This window comes from Dysidea avara, chromosome 6 (assembly GCF_963678975.1).
Source record: "Dysidea avara chromosome 6, odDysAvar1.4, whole genome shotgun sequence".
Lineage (NCBI taxonomy): Eukaryota > Metazoa > Porifera > Demospongiae > Dictyoceratida > Dysideidae > Dysidea > Dysidea avara.
In genome coordinates this window covers 38,387,599-38,405,313 of record NC_089277.1, presented here as the reverse complement: position 1 = coordinate 38,405,313, position 17,715 = coordinate 38,387,599, and the positions used below count along the sequence as shown (strand labels likewise).

Below are 17,715 nucleotides of genomic sequence, written 5' to 3'. Positions count from 1 at the left end.
AATTCATAACAGTCATCAGCACTCACAGCTATCTAAAATTGCCATCGTTGTGGGAGCTACCACTGGGAATGTCCAAGTAGTTTGGCTTGTTACAGTTCTCACTGGAATTCCTTTTGGGAATGTGCTTGGATTGCTGACTTATTTAGTTCAACATTGTGCAATTGTTGCAGTGTTGACGTGCAGCAAACATATGGCGGATCGTTGTAGGAAGAAGTTCCATATAGGCAGCTAGACAATGAGCAAGAGAGACATTTTGCTATAATTATTCTTATTTATGTACATGTTTACATTTGCATTAATATTTGTTTGTTAACGGCTATCATTTACACATGATATTGGATGTGTTAATAATGCTACAATTTATTATTTAAATGCGTAAAAGATCCTGAAGAGATTTCCCCCCTCAAAAATTTAGGATGTTAGCAATTGCAATCCACAAAAGTCTTACCCTCAAAAGCTTTCACTATAACCATGGTATATGCATCATACATTATGTGCTGTCATATCAAGACACATGCAGTTATACTAAAGTGGTCATACCCTTAAGCAAGTAAAAACAGGGATAAGTGTTATAAACAATACCATTTTTTATGTTTGATTGTGTTTAATGCTTTGAGTTTCTCTTTAATGAATAGTTTCAAATCAACACATTAGATTTTCATAGTTTAGATGTTGATTGTTGGTACATACATGTTTATGAGTACAGGATTACAATCTCAGTTTGTGTTTACATCATAATGATAATGGCTTTGCAGCTGTAGTTAGCGCTGTGTAAACAACAATAATCAAATTCACTGTATTTTTTTAGTGGATAACTAATTGTGAAGAATTCTATACAAAACATTGACAGACTGCTTTATTAGAGTGTTTGAAATCTACATCTAAGGAATTCGATATTACATTTTGGCCTTTAATGATCGTAATAAATAATAATCAAAGTAATGATGATGATGACCATAACTATTATAGAATGACTAAATTTGGCTGATAACATGCTTATCATGTTAGAACCAATGTCACCGTATGTGTTATTTGTAACTAATTTAGGATGATATAAGAGCAACTTCTTTTGCCTCATCTATCAGTTACACTAATAATAATTATTAATTTCCATACAGCGTGATTATAATGACAGCAAGTCAATCAATTCCTAATCCTATTTCTATTAGCTCAGTATACAATACAAGAATACAATAACATATTATTTCAAAGTAACTTTGTTTAATATGAGTGTGCATGCATATAATTGTGAGTGTCATTGTTCTTGATCACACTGTATACATCAGTCTTCTATCTGATCCATCACCTCCAGGAAAGATTCTCGGTAGTGAGTAAAATCATCTCTTGTGTTTGAAGGACTGTTACATATAAACAACAACATTATACACACTGGAAACTGGCTACTATTGTTTATAGTAAAACTGTAACATAATAGGTAAGCTACATAGTAACACTGGACAATAATTGACATGTGTAATTATTGCTGAAACTACAAATGCATAAATGAATAAAATTATTATAATTACTGTATGTTTGTGCTTTTTGTATCGATGATTTTTGGAGGTGTGCTAAAGAATTATAAAAGTCATATAAATTTAATAAATTCTACAATATTAAACGTTGTGCATGAATTGAAGCATTATCATGAATTCCTGAAACCTTAGATGAAATAGAAACTTTTGTGGTATTCATGAAAGTTCTCTATATGAAATATTTAGGTACATGTATGTACAATCATATGTGAATAAAGAAATTAACTATATAGTGTATATGTGTGATGCTAGCGTATGTGCGTGTGTGTAGTGTGTGTGTGTGTGTGTGTGTGTGTGTGTGTGTGTGTGTGTGTGTGTGTGTGTGTGTGTGTGTGTGTGTGTGTAGTGTGTGTGTGTATGTATGTGTTGCACAATTCATTGTCAAAACTATACACTGTTAATGATACAATCATGAAATAATTGCATTCCGTGTCAATCATATATGTATACTTACATTTCACAGATAGTAGCATTCTTCCTCATATTATCATCAATGATTATTCCAATATCACTCATCGGTACTTCATTGTTATCATTCATGGTAGCAACTGGCTCAGTCTTAAAATTTGCAGTCATGTTTCTAGTAACAGTCTTGATGGTCTCTTTGTGTGCTACCAGTTGCAGAGCAATGAAGAAGATCAATGGTAGAGTAATTAAAATGATAATAGTAGCTGTTGATAATTGTGGACTAACATTGTCAGCAAGTAGTATTAGTGTAGCCAGGACTACCAATTGTAAAATCAATCCATCAAAGATGTTTAGGATTTTGTAATCATAAGGTTTTATGATAGTTGGTATAAAAGCCAAAACAACGTTTGAAAAGATCAGTAAAAATTGAGAGAGATCGTTGCTGGATGGAATTGCTATAATTATCACAATAATAACTAGTCGACAAATCATGTAATAAGCTGCAAAGCTACGATACTTGTCTTTGTAAGATCCTTGAAATTGATCCAGCAATGGCTTCATCCTCGTGAAGTTGATTTTCTGGTTAAGGAATGGCTCCAGTAGCAGTAGAAGTGGTAGACCAATCACAATCACTAGTGTACATAACACTGCTACAATAAAATATGGTAGATGACGACCATGACAGTACTCTATGTCAGGTGATAGGTAAGTGTAAACCTTATCCACATTATCAAATGTCAGTGATCTCAACAACAGTAATGAAGTTGTGGCCACAGAAGTGTAGGATAGAAGCAAAAGAAAACAAACAGTGCGGATAATACCTCTACTAATAAATGATGAAAATTTGTGAGATAATTTTGCTGATTGACAGATTAAAGCTAAAATAATTGTGACAGCTAGTGGATGTGCATAATGAATAAACTGTTGGTCAATTCCACTCATATTCTCTACTAAACAAAACTGTCCTAAAAACTGTGGAGTGATTTTCACAAGACTGGACAAAGTGGCAACAGTGGTGAATAATTCTTTTGATTGGTATAAAGTTTGGCTCAGTAAAATATCCAGCATACTGTAATAGTATGTAATAGCATACAAATAACCAATCCCAACATGATAGTATGTCATGATGAACACTAGTATAACTATGACTATCCAGTATATCACTGATAATGTTACTACCAATGCTGTCTGCCCAGTTGTACATTTGTCAACACTTACGCATTCTACAGAATCAAATGAGAGAGTATAGCCTTCTTCACAACTACCACAAGCAGTACCAGATCTGTGTGAACTACACTGATTTATTCTCATTGGTGAGAGTTTGTAAAATCCATTAGTGGCTTCACAACAAGTAAAGTTGCAGTAATTGTTGGGACAAACTGTCACTGTTGATTTATCATTGACTACTCCAAACCAATAACCTCTCCTGATAAGTGATGTACTATCAGAACAAGTTATGGTATCATCATAGTGGTAACAGGAACACCTTTGTGTTGTGTCATCATAATAGAAACCAGGGTGGCATGGTGAAAGTTCAGTTATTAGTTCTATTGAAATAGTTTTCAAATCAGACTGACTACCAGCATGGGAGATAAGAGTCATTGTAAAGTTTGTTACATCACTAACTTTAGATCCTGTTACATAGATTCCTTGTAACCAATTACATGATATTAACACACTATTTGATTCATTGATGGTGTGATCTTTATCATTACTATTCACTATAAATTGTGTTTCAACAGCAGGTTGATCATAATAGTCCCGTACGCAAGCCTCAAGGATAATTTCTTGACCAAGCATTATGTTGTTTACATAATATGTCCCAGAGTCAGTGACATTTTCAATATCAATACACACAGCTGGGTCACCTAAAATTAGTTTACTAGGAGGAGTGTAAATGTGGTTAACAAGAGGACCATACTTTAAAACTTCTCTGTCAATACCAATTATACTGTTATTCAAACAAGCCTCATCACAAGATGTTGGTATATCAAAGTAAACAGAGTTACCAATTAGTGCTCTATTACTGGTAAGATTTATACCTGTTGTATTCAATATTATTTTACTGAGCCCTCCATGTTGTACATCACTGTACAAAGCTCCACCATATCGATTAGCAGTATTGTGGACAAATCTAATAGAAGAACCATGGTCAAATGTTACCGTAAGTCTGTCAGTAAGATATATAGCTCCTCCATTTCCTATTGCTCTGTTGTTGTTAAAAATCACCACAGAATTATTAGCGAACTTCACAAAAGATTGTGACACATAAACAGCTCCACCATGTTCAGCAGAATTGCTTGTAAATGTCACTGGATTGTTTCCTTCCAGTCTAACATCAGAGTGACCATCACAATACATTGCTCCACCATACTGCATAGCACTATTTCTAACAAACATCAATTCAGAGTGTTGTCTTATTGTAATGTTACAATGGCTATAAGAATATAATGCTCCACCATCACTTTCTGCCATATTGTGATAAAAAATGACTTCACTCTTTTCTGCAAAATCTACACTGGCATCATCATGTACATATACAGCTCCACCATGTTGCATGGCTTTGTTGTTAGTAAAATTCACATTACAGTTATCTAGAAACATTACAGCTGCTTTATTAAATAAATTTAAAGCTCCACCTTGTTGCATGGCTGTATTGTTTGTGAAGGTAACAGAAGAACTTCCACCAAAGTATAATGTAGAATTAACAGTTTGAATAGCACCACCATCTTGTCTGACCATGTTGTGGTAAAACAATATTGTACAACTATCTTCAAAATGGAAAGGGTTATTACTAAAGCTGTACAGAGCTCCCCCACTTAAAACGGCTTTATTGCTTTTAAATGTAATGGCAGAATTTCCTTTAAATAAGGCATTTGATTGGAGTACAGAATACACCGCTCCACCTTGTTGTAAGGCTGTATTGTTATTGTAAGTTACGTCCGAGTTGCCTCCAAACACTATAGTACTTCTATCAAATAAATAAATAGCTCCTCCTTGTTGCATTACTGTGTTGCCAGCAAACCTAACAGAACAAGTCTCATCAAATGTTATCCTAGTATTGATAACAGAAGATATAGCTCCACCATGTTGCCTAGCTAGGTTGTTGTTAAAATATATTGCGGGTCCTCCTGTAAACCAAATATTAGAGTTATCAAGTGATGAAATGGCACCTCCACTCAGTGATGCTGTATTATTACAAAAGTCAACAATGGCTTTTCCTGTAAATGAGGTGTAAGAAGTTTTAGAAATATATATAGCCCCTCCATACCTGGCTCTGTTATGAACAAATGTCACATTTTTAGAATTTCCCTTGAATAAGGTATTTGATCGGAGTGTAGAAAAGACAGTTCCATTTTGTTGTAAGGCCGTATTATTATTATTATTATTGTACGTTACATCTGAGGTGCTTTTAAACGTTATGGTACTTTTATCAAATAAATAAATAGCTCCTCCTTGCTGCGTTACTTTGTTTCCAGCAAACCTAACAGAACAAGTTTCATCAAATGTTATCCTAGTATTGATAACAGAAGATATAGCTCCACCATGTTGCCTGGCTAGGTTGTTGTTAAAATATATTGTGGATCTTCCTGTAAACCAAATATTAGAGTTATCAAGTGATGAAATGGCACCTCCATTCAGTGATGCTGTATTATTGCAAAAGTCAACAATGGATTTTCCTGTAAATGTGGTGTAAGACGTTTTAGAAATATATATAGCCCCTCCATACCTGGCTCTGTTATGAACAAATGTCACATTTTTAGAATTTCCTTTGAATAAGGTATTTGATTGGAGTGCAGAAAAGACAGTTCCATCTTGTTGTAAGGCCGTACTATTATTATTGTACGTTACATCTGAGGTGCTTTTAAATGTTATAGTACTATTATCAAATAAATAAATAGCTCCTCCTTGCTGCGTTACTTTGTTGCCAGCAAACCTAACAGAACACGTTTCATCAAATGCTATCCTAGTATTGACAACAGAAGATATAGCTCCACCATGTTGCCTGGCTAGGTTGTTGTTAAAATATATTGTGGATCTTCCTGTAAACCAAATATTAGAGTTATTAAGTGATGAAATGGCACCTCCATTCAGTGATGCTGTATTATTACAAAAGTCAACAATGGCATTTCCTGTAAATGTGGTGTAAGAAGTTTTGGAAATATATATAGCCCCTCCATACCTTGCTCTGTTATGAACAAATGTCACATTGGCATTACCTTGATATACTGTATTAGCACTTACAGCTCCACCTGTTTCAGCTCTGTTATTATAAAACATCACTGATGAGTTCCCAGTAAATTCAACACTGCCTGCACTTCCAAGAAGAGAGAACAGTGCTCCACCCTGATCTGTGGCTCTGTTGTTATTGAATAAAACTGTACAGTGTTCCTTGAATGATATGGGCTGCATTGTTGAACGCATTGTTATAACTCCTCCATTCATGGCATAATTTCTACTAAATGTCACTGTTGAGTATCCATTAAATATGATGTTACATTGATCCGTAAAGACAGATCCTCCATATTGTCCAGCATTTTTAGTGAAAGATACTGTTGAGGTCTCATTAAATGACATTACAGATTTAGAACGTACAAATACAGCTCCTGCATAATGTTTGGCATTGTTTCCTAAGAATGTTATATTTGAATTTTCATTAAATGTTATGACAGAGTTATCCCATAACATAATAGCTCCTCCAGAACCGGCATGGTTGTTACTAAATATCACTTTTGAGTACCCATGAAATGTTATGTGAGACTTAACTGCAAATACAGCTCCTCCATGAAAATCATCTATGGCATGATTTCCAGTGAATGTTACTGTGCAGTTTTCACCAAACGACATTGTGACATTATATAATATATATACAGCTCCTCCACAGTTAGCTCGATTGTTATTAAATGTTACTGCTGAGTTGCCATGGAAAAAGATATCAGAATTTATTGCTGATAAAGCTCCTCCATAGCCATGCCAGTCACCATCATTGTTAGTAAATGTAACTCTTGAGCTTCCATTGGTGCAGATGGTAGACTGATTGGCATACACCGCTCCTCCTTCTTTACCAGCTTTGTTATTACGAAATGTTACTATCGTCTTATCATCAATCAAAATCATCGACTTTCTGTTAGAAAATATAGCACCACCAAATCCTTTGGGTTTAAATATAGCACCATCAAATCCTATGGGTTTTGTCCATCCATATGGAGCATTACCGACTGCTGAGTTACTTATAAATTTTATTGCTGCATTCCTTTTGAAGAGTATTTTGGAATGAGTTTGATAGATGGCTCCACCATAAGTTTTAACTGAATTGTTATAGAAGTTTACATTGCACTTGTCGTCAAATTTGATGATAGAGTTACTGCTATATCAGTGTGCGAAATAACTTTTCAGACATGTCCTGTCGTACTGTCAGGGCATTACAAAACTTGAGTGGACATTAAGCAATTTGACTGGACATTTTAACTTCTATTGTTTCTCCTTTCCTATGTTTCTACCACTTGTATGTTTGTATCAAACACTGGGGCCACCAATCTACTGTACAGCTGATTACTTGTCAACCACTCACTGATACTGATAGTACAGCATTTTAAAGGTAGCTACTGGCCACATGAAAGGGCTTCTATGCAATAAATTGGGCCTTTGTAGGAAAGGAACCATAAGCACTTCAGTCAGGGCTTGCCTTGGAATGATAAAGCTATGTGGTCAAACTTTGCTTATGCTGGCAGCTGCCATGGCTTAGAATATATAATGGCTCTATCCCTAATATAAATAGATGCACTGATGTCTTGTTCATTCTAGCTTAAAAACTGGTTGTACAGGTGATCATGGATACCACAAGTAAAAGCTACTAACTGTAATCAGGTTATAAATACATTTTACTACTGCAGTACAGGTGACTGAGACAAGTAGGCTGGCACAACATAGTAAACTGTTAACCTCAGAGTACATCTTGGGCATACCCTTGTGGTCAGTACAAACCAAAAGCAAATAACTTAATTACATGTCAATACCATCATGTCTGGCCTCCCTCCTAGCCCAATGCTAACTTTGAAAGGACATTATTTCTGGACAAATTCAATGATGACCTGACACCTAGTGTAATTGACCGGAAATTGTCCGGTGTCCGGACGTTATTTCGCACACTGTATATATACCTCCACCAGCAATAGCTCTGTTATTCTTGACTGATACATTGTTTTTGAGAATCAAATTTGTTTGGAAAATGTAAATGGGTATTCCTTGGTTTTGGATAAATGTAGAATTTTGTAGTAAAAAGATATGCTTGTTAACAACTCTGTTGTTTGAATCACCACTAACGAAAACAGTACTTTTAGCTGGTCCATTCAAAGAGAAATTACAATTGTTAATTACCAATTGTACCTGAGTACTCTGTTCAGGACTAGATGTATAGTAAATAGCTACTCCATGGCCTTTGTGGTATTTGTTATGTGTAAACTGACAATTGTTAATGAATACATTTCCTGACACTTTTGACAATGCAACAGCTTGTCTTCTTGAGTGTTGAAAGGAACAGCTCTGGATTGAAATAATAGATGAATCATAAAACTCAATCCCCGGAAATTTGTTAGAGCCACACATCTCCCAATTGACACCTTCAATTATGACATTGTTGCAGGATACAAACTTCACTGATCCAGTATCATTACAGTTCACAGTGGGAATTCCCACTCCAATTATTGTAATGTTATCAAGACCTTCAAGCATCACATTTGAAGGCAACACAACATCAGTTGATACTTTTATAATGGTATTGCTAGTGACACTGTTCAGTGCATCAACAATTGAATAGAAAGTATAGTTTCCACTATTACAACATGGAATTTCATCCACCTCATCACCTCCTGAACCACTAGAATCATATTCTGTGTCATTACTATCAATGTCCAGATTACAACATGGAATTTCATCTGCCTCATCACTCCCTGAACCACCAACATCATCTTCAGTGACATCTCTAGGATAAACATCAATGTCAGGCATAACTCTTTTGACTCCATCAACTTCCAATAGCAGAAAGAGTATCAGAGGAAACATCAATCTTACAGACATCATGTTACTTATAATTTGTAGCAGAAAGAACTGTAGATTTGCAACAGATATAACTATTTATAGGCACAAAAGTATGATGCAATGATAAACCTTCTAACTGTGGAAATGATGTCACTGGCCATTAAATTGCACAACAAACAGTTTTATGCTACTTGGCATATTGAGGTGTCAGTCTCATCATTCAGGGGACTGTATTGTAAAGTACCATGATAAGAGCTTTATCACTGGTTGCATACAAGCAACTGTATATCATATTTGGTAGGTCTGAGATCTTTTCATTTTCTAAGAATGTTGACAGTCATGTTGAATTTAAAATCATTTAGATGAGTATATATGATTTCACTGGCCTTTGAATTGCACAATAAGCAGATGTATATACTATTTAGCTATAACACTCAGCACTGTTATTACTGAACACAGATTCATAACATGCACTGTTTAAAATGAACTTCAAAGCCATCATCTAAACAGCATGCACCGATTCCTTAACAGCAAGGTTACTCAGTGTTCTTGACTGGCACTGCTAGCACATTCAATGTCCACTCTGATAATGATGAGTAGTGTTTGGCTCTACTCATCATTATCATACCAGGTTGTCGAGTAGACATATACGACCAGAACGTTGTAGACCGTCAACCACCCAGAAATCACATTGGTGAAATGATTTGCTAGATGATATTGCTACTGCCTCCTCCTTCTGTGGTGCTTTATATGATTATATTTTATGTTTTTGTGTAGTTAGTGTATTATTGTATTATTGCTGTGTTGTATTGTGTGTCCTGTGTAGGGCTGGGCTAGTCCTGTGTGTGTGTGTGTGCATTGTATTGTAATTGTATGTACTTGTATGTATGCTCCTGTGTGGAAGAATGGCTTATAGCCGAATGCAAGAGCTTAAATAAAAATCAATCGATCACCAATCAATCAATCTCTATTAAAGTCAGCCTGAAAGCACTTATTGTGTGTCTTTAAAATGCTACTAACCCATGTAACCTAGCAATAGTATAGACATTAGCTAAACTAAGCTTCCTCAGGACAGTTCAATATTACTGATATTCCATTGCTGTCAAATGTGTTATGGGTGTGTGGTATGGATTATTGGTGGTTTGCTAATTGTCTGTATAAGACACTTCTGTTATTAACGTATAAAAATGCCCTGTTTATAATGTACAATACATTCCATTAAATCTGTAAAAACAGACGCAATCATGTAAAATGACCAATACTTTAAGAGTATGTACCACTGAACTATTAACAGTGGTGGTAGGAGAGAGAGTAGAACTATCTCATCATACCAACTAGTATGACTGTTTTTAGCTGCAGGTAGTTTTTGCATGTACTACAAAAGTACCTTGGCTTGTTGAGGTGATTGGTTTAATTTCAGTATTTACATTTCTACATCCTTTATGTTGTAATAAGATTTCCTGTGAATATGCACTTATATGGCATGTTTGATGAGATCTTTTCTTTGTTTGATCAACTGATACTGTGACAAAACTGAAGTAAAACCAAAATGGAACATTCAGCAAAAATGCATGACTCTTAGCAGATGCAAAGTGCACTGGACCAATCCGGTGTGCCAAGCATGCTAGCTACTGCAGAGGCAACATTGTAGATTCTTTAATGTGCTGAGATTAACTTATCTGTCTGTTGCAACTTGCAAGTTAGCTACTTATCAGTAGTATGATGCTAGACTGCAACTACGTATTACAAGTTTGTATTGCATGGAAAGGTTTAGTGCAATGATATTGGGTTACTGCATATCTGTCAAACTTTTCTGCAGTATGATATCCAAGTCAAGGATGGCTGTATACAAATAGTGAGGTAATTTTAACTGTAATGTATTGTGGGGTACATGCATGAAATGACACTAGCCTACTGGTGATGAACCAGGCACTGGATTTTTGCTATGTTGGAATGTAGGGTTATCCAATAATATAGCTCAGTAATAGTAGTGTTTAATAGGAATTCTTTATGATCCAAACACAGCTAATATCAGTGAAGTTATAAAGAAGGGGTTTTGAGTTAAGAATACCGGCTTGTGGTGGAAACATGTAGTTTCACATAGCTATGCAAATTAGTTCCCTTCTTAATTCTATTAGTCAAGGGATTTTAATATGTATAATTGTGTCTAACAAACAAAGGGATTAATTAGTTCAGTGTGGTGAGAACCATGTATATTGTGATTAAGGTTGTTTCCCAAGTGACATAGTTGTACATATTTGTAATCCAAAACTGTGAAAAATGTAAAACTGTCAGATTGTAGACTAGCATAGTTTGAAAATTATGTGAAATCACAACAAATAGATGACTGCAGTTGTGTTAATATCTATCATTAGCATTATTAACATTATCACTGCAGCCTGCCGACATCACATCTATTAACACTAGTCTATTTTTTAGGCTTCACACTTTTCACAGCAGCGTAGCTATCTAAGAGCCAGGATTTATCAGAGGTGGCTTCTGCAATGTATTGTGATGTTCATTATCACCACAGCCACTTCTTGGCTACCCTTTTATCACATCTATTGAAACTATAGACGATTTTTGAGGCTTTAACTTTTCATAGCAGTATAGGGTAAAAATTAGAGGTGGCTTCCAAGAATGGCTGCAATGTTATTAATGTTGATGTCCTTGCTGCCATGAGCATTCTCCCACTAGCTGATGATTGTGGAGGTGGTCAGGCATGTACAGGATCTTGACTACCTTTGTGGGGACAAATTTCTGACTCTGTTTGTAGTCAAATGTAAAAATGGGCTGTGAGCAGCCGTTGTACTGATGTATTGCTTACTAATAGTTACTATACACATACATAATTATTTGATTCACACTGCATTTTTATAATGGTCTCCTTCAATTAGTCTAACACTGGCAGGCTTGGTATTCTAATCACTATAGTAATCATGGTACACCTACATTAAACTTTATTAATTTTAATCATGACTAGAGAAGGAGTTCCATGGCCAATGCACAATCTAAGTAATCTGAAAACCATGGACAACCCCAATGTATTTAGTATCTCTAGCACTATCGGTGAATATTATGTGACAGCGTGACCAAGCCACAGCATGACTGTATGGTAGCTAGGTCCCTTGCCGATATGATAGACCAGTACTTTTTGTATGTCTCCCATTAGGCTTGAGCCGATTATGCTGGCATAATTTCAGAATGGAAAATTAAAACATTTAAACATAATGCCAGCAATATATATCTAATCAAAAACAGCCAAGCTGTAAAAAAAGGTGCGGCCCCCAAAAAGGACATGGTGAAAAAAGATGTGAAATCCAAGGTGGCGGCCAAGAAATGGCTGTGATGGTAGGTTAATGGCAAAAATTTTAATTACAACAATTCAGATGAATTTGCGTTGCCTCCTTCACTAGGATTTGGCACCAAATTCACCTGAATTGTCGTAATTAAAATTTTTGCCATTAACCTACCATCACAGCCATTTCTTGGCCGCCACCTTGGATTTCACATCTTTTTTCACCATGGCCTTTTTGGGGGCCGCACCTTTTTTTACAGCTTGGCTGTTTTTGATTAGATATCACTTTTTTGTATTTGTATATTGCAAAGCCGGCCTATAGCTGGCTTTGGGGCTTTTTTAACTCATTTGTTTTTTTTTATATTTACCACAGAAGAAGAAAAGAACTTAAGATGATTTTTAATACTTCAACTATTTTTGATTCTATTATATAGTAATTATACAAATTATATACATATAGTTATTAAATGTGAATTATTCCCCACAGGATAATTTCTTTGCACCTGATCTCTCTACTGGGTGACTTGAAATGTAGCTGAACTACAGGATGGTTTCTTTGTAGCTGACCTCTCTACAAGGTGACTTGTTTCTAGTTCATCTCTCTATAAAGTGGTTTGTTTGTAACTGAACTCTCTGCAAGGTAATTTGATTGTAGCCGAGCTTTCTACAGGCTTCTTTCTAGCTAATCTCTATATAGGGTAACTTGTTTGTACCATGAACTTTCTACAGAGTGGGTTCTTTGGAGCTGAACTCTCTACAAGGTGACTTGTTTTAGTTTATCTCTCTACAAGATGACTTCCTCTAGCTGACCTCTCTACAATGTGACTTGTATCTAGCTGAACTATCTACAGGATGATCTGTTTGTAACTGAAATCTCTACAGGGTGACTTGTTTCTAGCTGATCTCTCTATAGAGTAACATGTTTCTAGCTGAACTCTCTACAGAGTGTGTTCTTTGTAGCTGAACTCTCTACAAGGTGACTTCTTCTAGCTGATCTCTCTATAGGGTGACCTGATCTCTCTATAGGGTGACCTGATCTCTCTGTATACAGTGACTTTTATCTAGCTGAACACTCTACAGGGTGATTTGTTGGTAGCTGAACTCTCTACAGGATAGTTTCTTTGGAGCTGAACTCTCTACAAGGTGACTTGCTTCTAGCTGATCTCTCTAGACGGTGACTTCTTCTAGCTGATCTCTCTAATGGGTGACTTGTATAGCTGAACTATCTACAGGTGATCTGTTCATAGATGAACTCTCTACAGGGTGATTTGTTTATAGCTGAACTCTCTACAGGATGGTTTCTTTGTAGCTGGTCTCTACAAGGTGACTTCTGCTACTACAGGGTGACTTGTATCTATAGCTGAACTATCTACAGGACGATCTGTTTGTAGCTGAAATCTCTACAGGATGATTTGTTTGTAGCTGAATTCTCTACAGAATTCTCTACAGGATGACTTGTTTCTAGCTGATCTGTCTATAGGGTCACTTGTTTCTAGCTGAACTCTCTGTTCTTTGTAACTAAACTCTCTACAAGGTGATTTCTTCTAGCTGACCTCTCTATAGGGTGACCTGATTTCTCTGCAGGGTGACTTTTATCTTGCTGAACTCTCTACAGGGTGATTTGTTTGTATCAAAACTATCTACAGGGTGACTTTTCTATACCTGAACTTTCCACAGGGTGATTTGTTTGTAGCTGAACTCTCTACAGGGTAATCTGGTCTCCCTACAGTGGGTGATTTGTTTGTAACTGATATCTCTACAGGTAGATTTGTTTGTAAGTGAACTCTTTGCAAGGTGATTTGTTTGTAGCTGATTTCTCTACAGGGTAATTTGTTTGTATAGCTTAACTCTCTACAAGGTGATTTATTTGTAGCTGAACTCTCTACAGGGTGATGTGTTTTTAGCTGATCTCTCTACAGGGTGATTTGGTTGTAGCTGATCTCTCTACAGGGTGATTTGTTTGTAGCTGATCTCTCTACAGGGTGATTTGGTTGTAGCTGATCTCTCTACAATGGGTGATTTGTTTGTAACTGAAATCTCTACAGGGTGACTTGTTTCTAGCTGATCTCTCTATAGGGCAGCTTGTTTCTAGCTTAACTCTCTACAGGATGATCTGTTCATAGCTGAACTTTCTACAGGTTTATTTGTTTGTAGCTGAAATCTCTTGTTTCAAACTGATCTCACTGTAGGGTAACTTGTTTGTAACTGAACTCTCTACAGGATGGTTTCTTTGTAGCTGATCTCTCTACAGGTTGACTTGTTTCTAGCTGATCTCTCTACAGGGTTACTTGTTTCTAGCTGATCTCTCTACAGGGTGACTTGTTTCTAGCTGATTCCTGGATGACTTGTTTCTAGCTGATCTCTCTACACAGTGACTTGTTTCTAGTAACTCCCTATAGGGTTATCTGTTTGTAATTGAACCCTGTACAGGATGGTTTCTTTGTAGCTGATCTCTCCACAGGGTGACTTGTTTCTAGCTGATCTCTCTACAGGGTGACTTGTTTCTAGCTGATCTCTCTACAGGATGACTTGTTTCTAGCTGATCTCTGGATGACTTGTTTCTAGCTGATCTCTGGATGACTTGTTTCTAGCTGATCTCTCTACACGGTGACTTGATTCTAGTTGAACTCTCTATAGGGTTTTCTGTTTGCAATTGAACTCTCTACAGGATGGTTTCTTTGTAGCTGATCTCTCTACAGGGTGACTTGTTTCTAGCTGATCTCTCTACAGGGTGACTTGTTTCTAGCTTATCTCTCTACACGGTGACTTGTTTCTAGCTGAACTCTCTATAGAGTTATCTGTTTGTAATTGAACTCTCTACAGGATGGTTTCTTTGTAGCTGATCTCTCTACAGGGTGACTTGTTTCTAGCTGATCTCTCTACAGGGTGACTTGTTTCTAGCTGATCTCTCTACAGGGTGACTTGTTTCTAGCTGATCTCTGGATGACTTGTTTCTAGCTGATCTCTCTACACGGTGAATTGTTTCTAGCTGAACTCTCTATAGAGTTATCTGTTTGTAATTGAACTCTTTACAGGATGGTTTCTTTGTAGCTGCTCTCTCTACACGGTGATTTGTTTTAGCTGATATCTCTACAGGGTGAACTTATTTCTGATTGAACTCTCTACAGATGATTTGTTTGCAGCTGAACTCTCTACATGATGATTTCTTTGTAGCTGAACTCTCTACAAGGTGATTTCTTCTAGCTGATCTCTCTACAGGGTGATCTGTAGCTGAACTTTCTACAGGGTGATTTGCTTGCAGCTGAACTCTTTATATGATGGTTTCTTTGTATGTACAAGGTGACTTCTTCTAGCTGATCTCTCTATAGGGTGACTTGTTTGTAGCTGAACTATCTGCAGGGTGATTTGTTTGTAGTTGAACTCTCTACAAAGTGATCCTTCTAGCTGATCTCTCTACAGGATGACTTTTTCTAGCTGAACTCTCTACAGGGTGATCTGTTCATAGCTGCACTCTCTACAGGGTGATATGTTTGTAGCTGAACTCTCTACATGGTGGTTTCTTTGTAACCAAACTCTCTATAAGGTGATGTCTTGTAGCTGATCTCTCTACTGGATGACTAATTGTTTCTAGCTGATCTCAATATAGAGTTATAACTTTCTATAGAGTTATAACATGTTTGTATAGCTGAACTCTTTACAGAGTGGTTTTTTGATTGGTTGCTGAACTCTCCAGCTACACGGTGACTTGTTTGTACTACAGAATGACTTGTTTGTAGCTGAACTCTCTACAGAGTGAGTTACTTGTAGCTGAACATTGCTTAAAGTGACTTGTTTGTAGCTAATCTAGATGAACTCTCTACTGGGTAGCTTTTTTTGTAGCTGAACCCTTTACGCAGTGATTTGTTTGTAGCTGAACTCTCTACAAGGTGACTTGTTTATAGCTGAATTCTCTTCAGTGTGACTTATAATGTTCTGAATCTTTACAGCAACATATTTGTAGCTGAATTCTCTACAGAGTGACTTGCTTGTAGCTGAATTGTCTATAAGATTAACTGTATGTAGCTGAACTCCCTACAGAATAACTTGCAATGTAATATGATTTTATAATGGAGTAAGTTATAAACGTAGCTGAATGCTTTATTAGGGTGACTGTTCTATTAGAGTATCTCGATCTCGCATATGCTACATGTAGTTGGCTTTGGAATCATAACTCAGTGGTTTGTAACCCGATTCTTCTGTACTACTGCATGGACTTTCTATGATAATTATTCCAGCCGCACACCGATTTTCAGCTGACTGTTCTAAGTAGTTTGCCTGGTAGGCGTGAAAACTATTAGTTTTTTATTCATAAAAATCGATCGCGTAATTGTGACACAGGTTGGGTTTTGTGTTATATCTCGATGGCCTTTAACTGGATTCCTTTCAAACCACAAAAAGGCACTCCTACGATAGTTACTCCATCTACATAGCAATTTTTGTGGGCGTGACAGACCTTCGACCTAATTTTACGCAAATAATCGGTCATAACTCCGTGAATGTTCATCGGATTCCTACTAAACGTGGTACTGAGATTCGCCTTAATGAGCCCTTTAAGTGTGCAAAATTTCAGCCCGAGTGGAGCACGCATTCGTGTTTTATTGCGGATTTTGCAAAGTGTGCGAAAAGAGGAAGTAGAAGAAAAAACCCCAAATTTTGGCCGCTCGTATCTCGGAAATGGCTGTAGCGATTTTCTTCAAATTTGGAATGTGGACTCCCCTACCTAGCTGGCACTTCTGTAGCAACTTTGGTTTCAATCGGATAAGGAATCACGGAGCTACAAAGGTGTGAAAATCGCGTTTACTTTCTTCCTGTAAATATACTCACGGTGTGGCGCGCCGGCTTCTTGGGCCGCACAACACACTACCTTGTGTCTTGATATATATTATAAATAAAATAGAAATCTGTGATTTTGGTTGTGCCTCGGTTCATAGATTTATATATTCCCTACCAATCTATGACTATACTGATGCTTTAAGGATCATGTTTTGGCTGATACATTCAACTAGCAAAGCATAACATAAGTAGCAAAGCATACAGTAATAATATGAGCTAAAACACGTACAGATAATAATACAATGTGCATGAGAACGTCTGGTTCCGGTTCAGAATCTCGTTGAGAATGCAAGTAAAAGTTACACGCAGTTCGGGGCCTCGGTACACGTTATGCATGCACCTATCAATGTATTGCCCCCCCCCCCTCGGGCGTAAGTGGGGCTTTACAGGGGGAATTGACACGAAACTGCTGCCCCACTATGGGGCATTTGACGATCGTTCAGTAAGTGTCCAAATATTTTTTGTTGTATTTAAACTTCCTTCGCTATGTCAAATCCCGCGTTGCAACTGGGGCCAAAGGTGGGGATTTGACACGATAGGTTTGCCCTACTATGGGGCATTTGACATTCGCCTCTGTCAAATCCCCACTATAGCCCATATATGCCC

The 17,715-nt window shown here is 36.8% G+C and overlaps 2 protein-coding genes across 2 annotated transcripts; both read right to left on the bottom strand.

Moving 5' to 3' along the window:
- Positions 1 to 1,129: 1,129 nt before the first annotated feature.
- Positions 1,130 to 4,746, bottom strand: LOC136257901 (uncharacterized). Its single transcript, XM_066051221.1, has 2 exons — positions 1,987 to 4,746; positions 1,130 to 1,358 (listed from the first exon to the last, which is right to left on the bottom strand). Exons 1-2 carry the CDS (start codon positions 4,680 to 4,682, stop codon positions 1,283 to 1,285), a joined length of 2,772 nt encoding a protein of 923 aa, XP_065907293.1. The 5' UTR covers positions 4,683 to 4,746; the 3' UTR covers positions 1,130 to 1,282.
- Positions 4,747 to 5,145: 399 nt separating this feature from the next.
- Positions 5,146 to 9,017, bottom strand: LOC136259466 (probable outer membrane protein pmp6). Its single transcript, XM_066052952.1, has 3 exons — positions 8,276 to 9,017; positions 5,212 to 7,123; positions 5,146 to 5,161 (listed from the first exon to the last, which is right to left on the bottom strand). Exons 1-3 carry the CDS (start codon positions 9,015 to 9,017, stop codon positions 5,146 to 5,148), a joined length of 2,670 nt encoding a protein of 889 aa, XP_065909024.1.
- Between the last annotated feature and the right edge of the window lie 8,698 nt (positions 9,018 to 17,715).

What these genes read in the sequence shown, in the direction of transcription:
- LOC136257901 (XM_066051221.1), bottom strand. Translation starts at nt 4,682, where the DNA reads ATGGTCAGACAAGATGGTGGTGCTATTCAAACTGTTAATTCTACATTA. An exon ending in AATGCTACTATCTGTGAAAT is followed by an intron (nt 1,359 to 1,986) that starts GTAAGTATACAT and finishes TATATGTAACAG; the next exon opens with TCCTTCAAACACAAGAGATG.
- LOC136259466 (XM_066052952.1), bottom strand. Translation starts at nt 9,017, where the DNA reads ATGTCTGTAAGATTGATGTTTCCTCTGATACTCTTTCTGCTATTGGAA. An exon ending in TTTGAATGGACCAGCTAAAA is followed by an intron (nt 7,124 to 8,275) that starts GTACTGTTTTCG and finishes CAAAACCCATAG; the next exon opens with GATTTGATGGTGCTATATTT.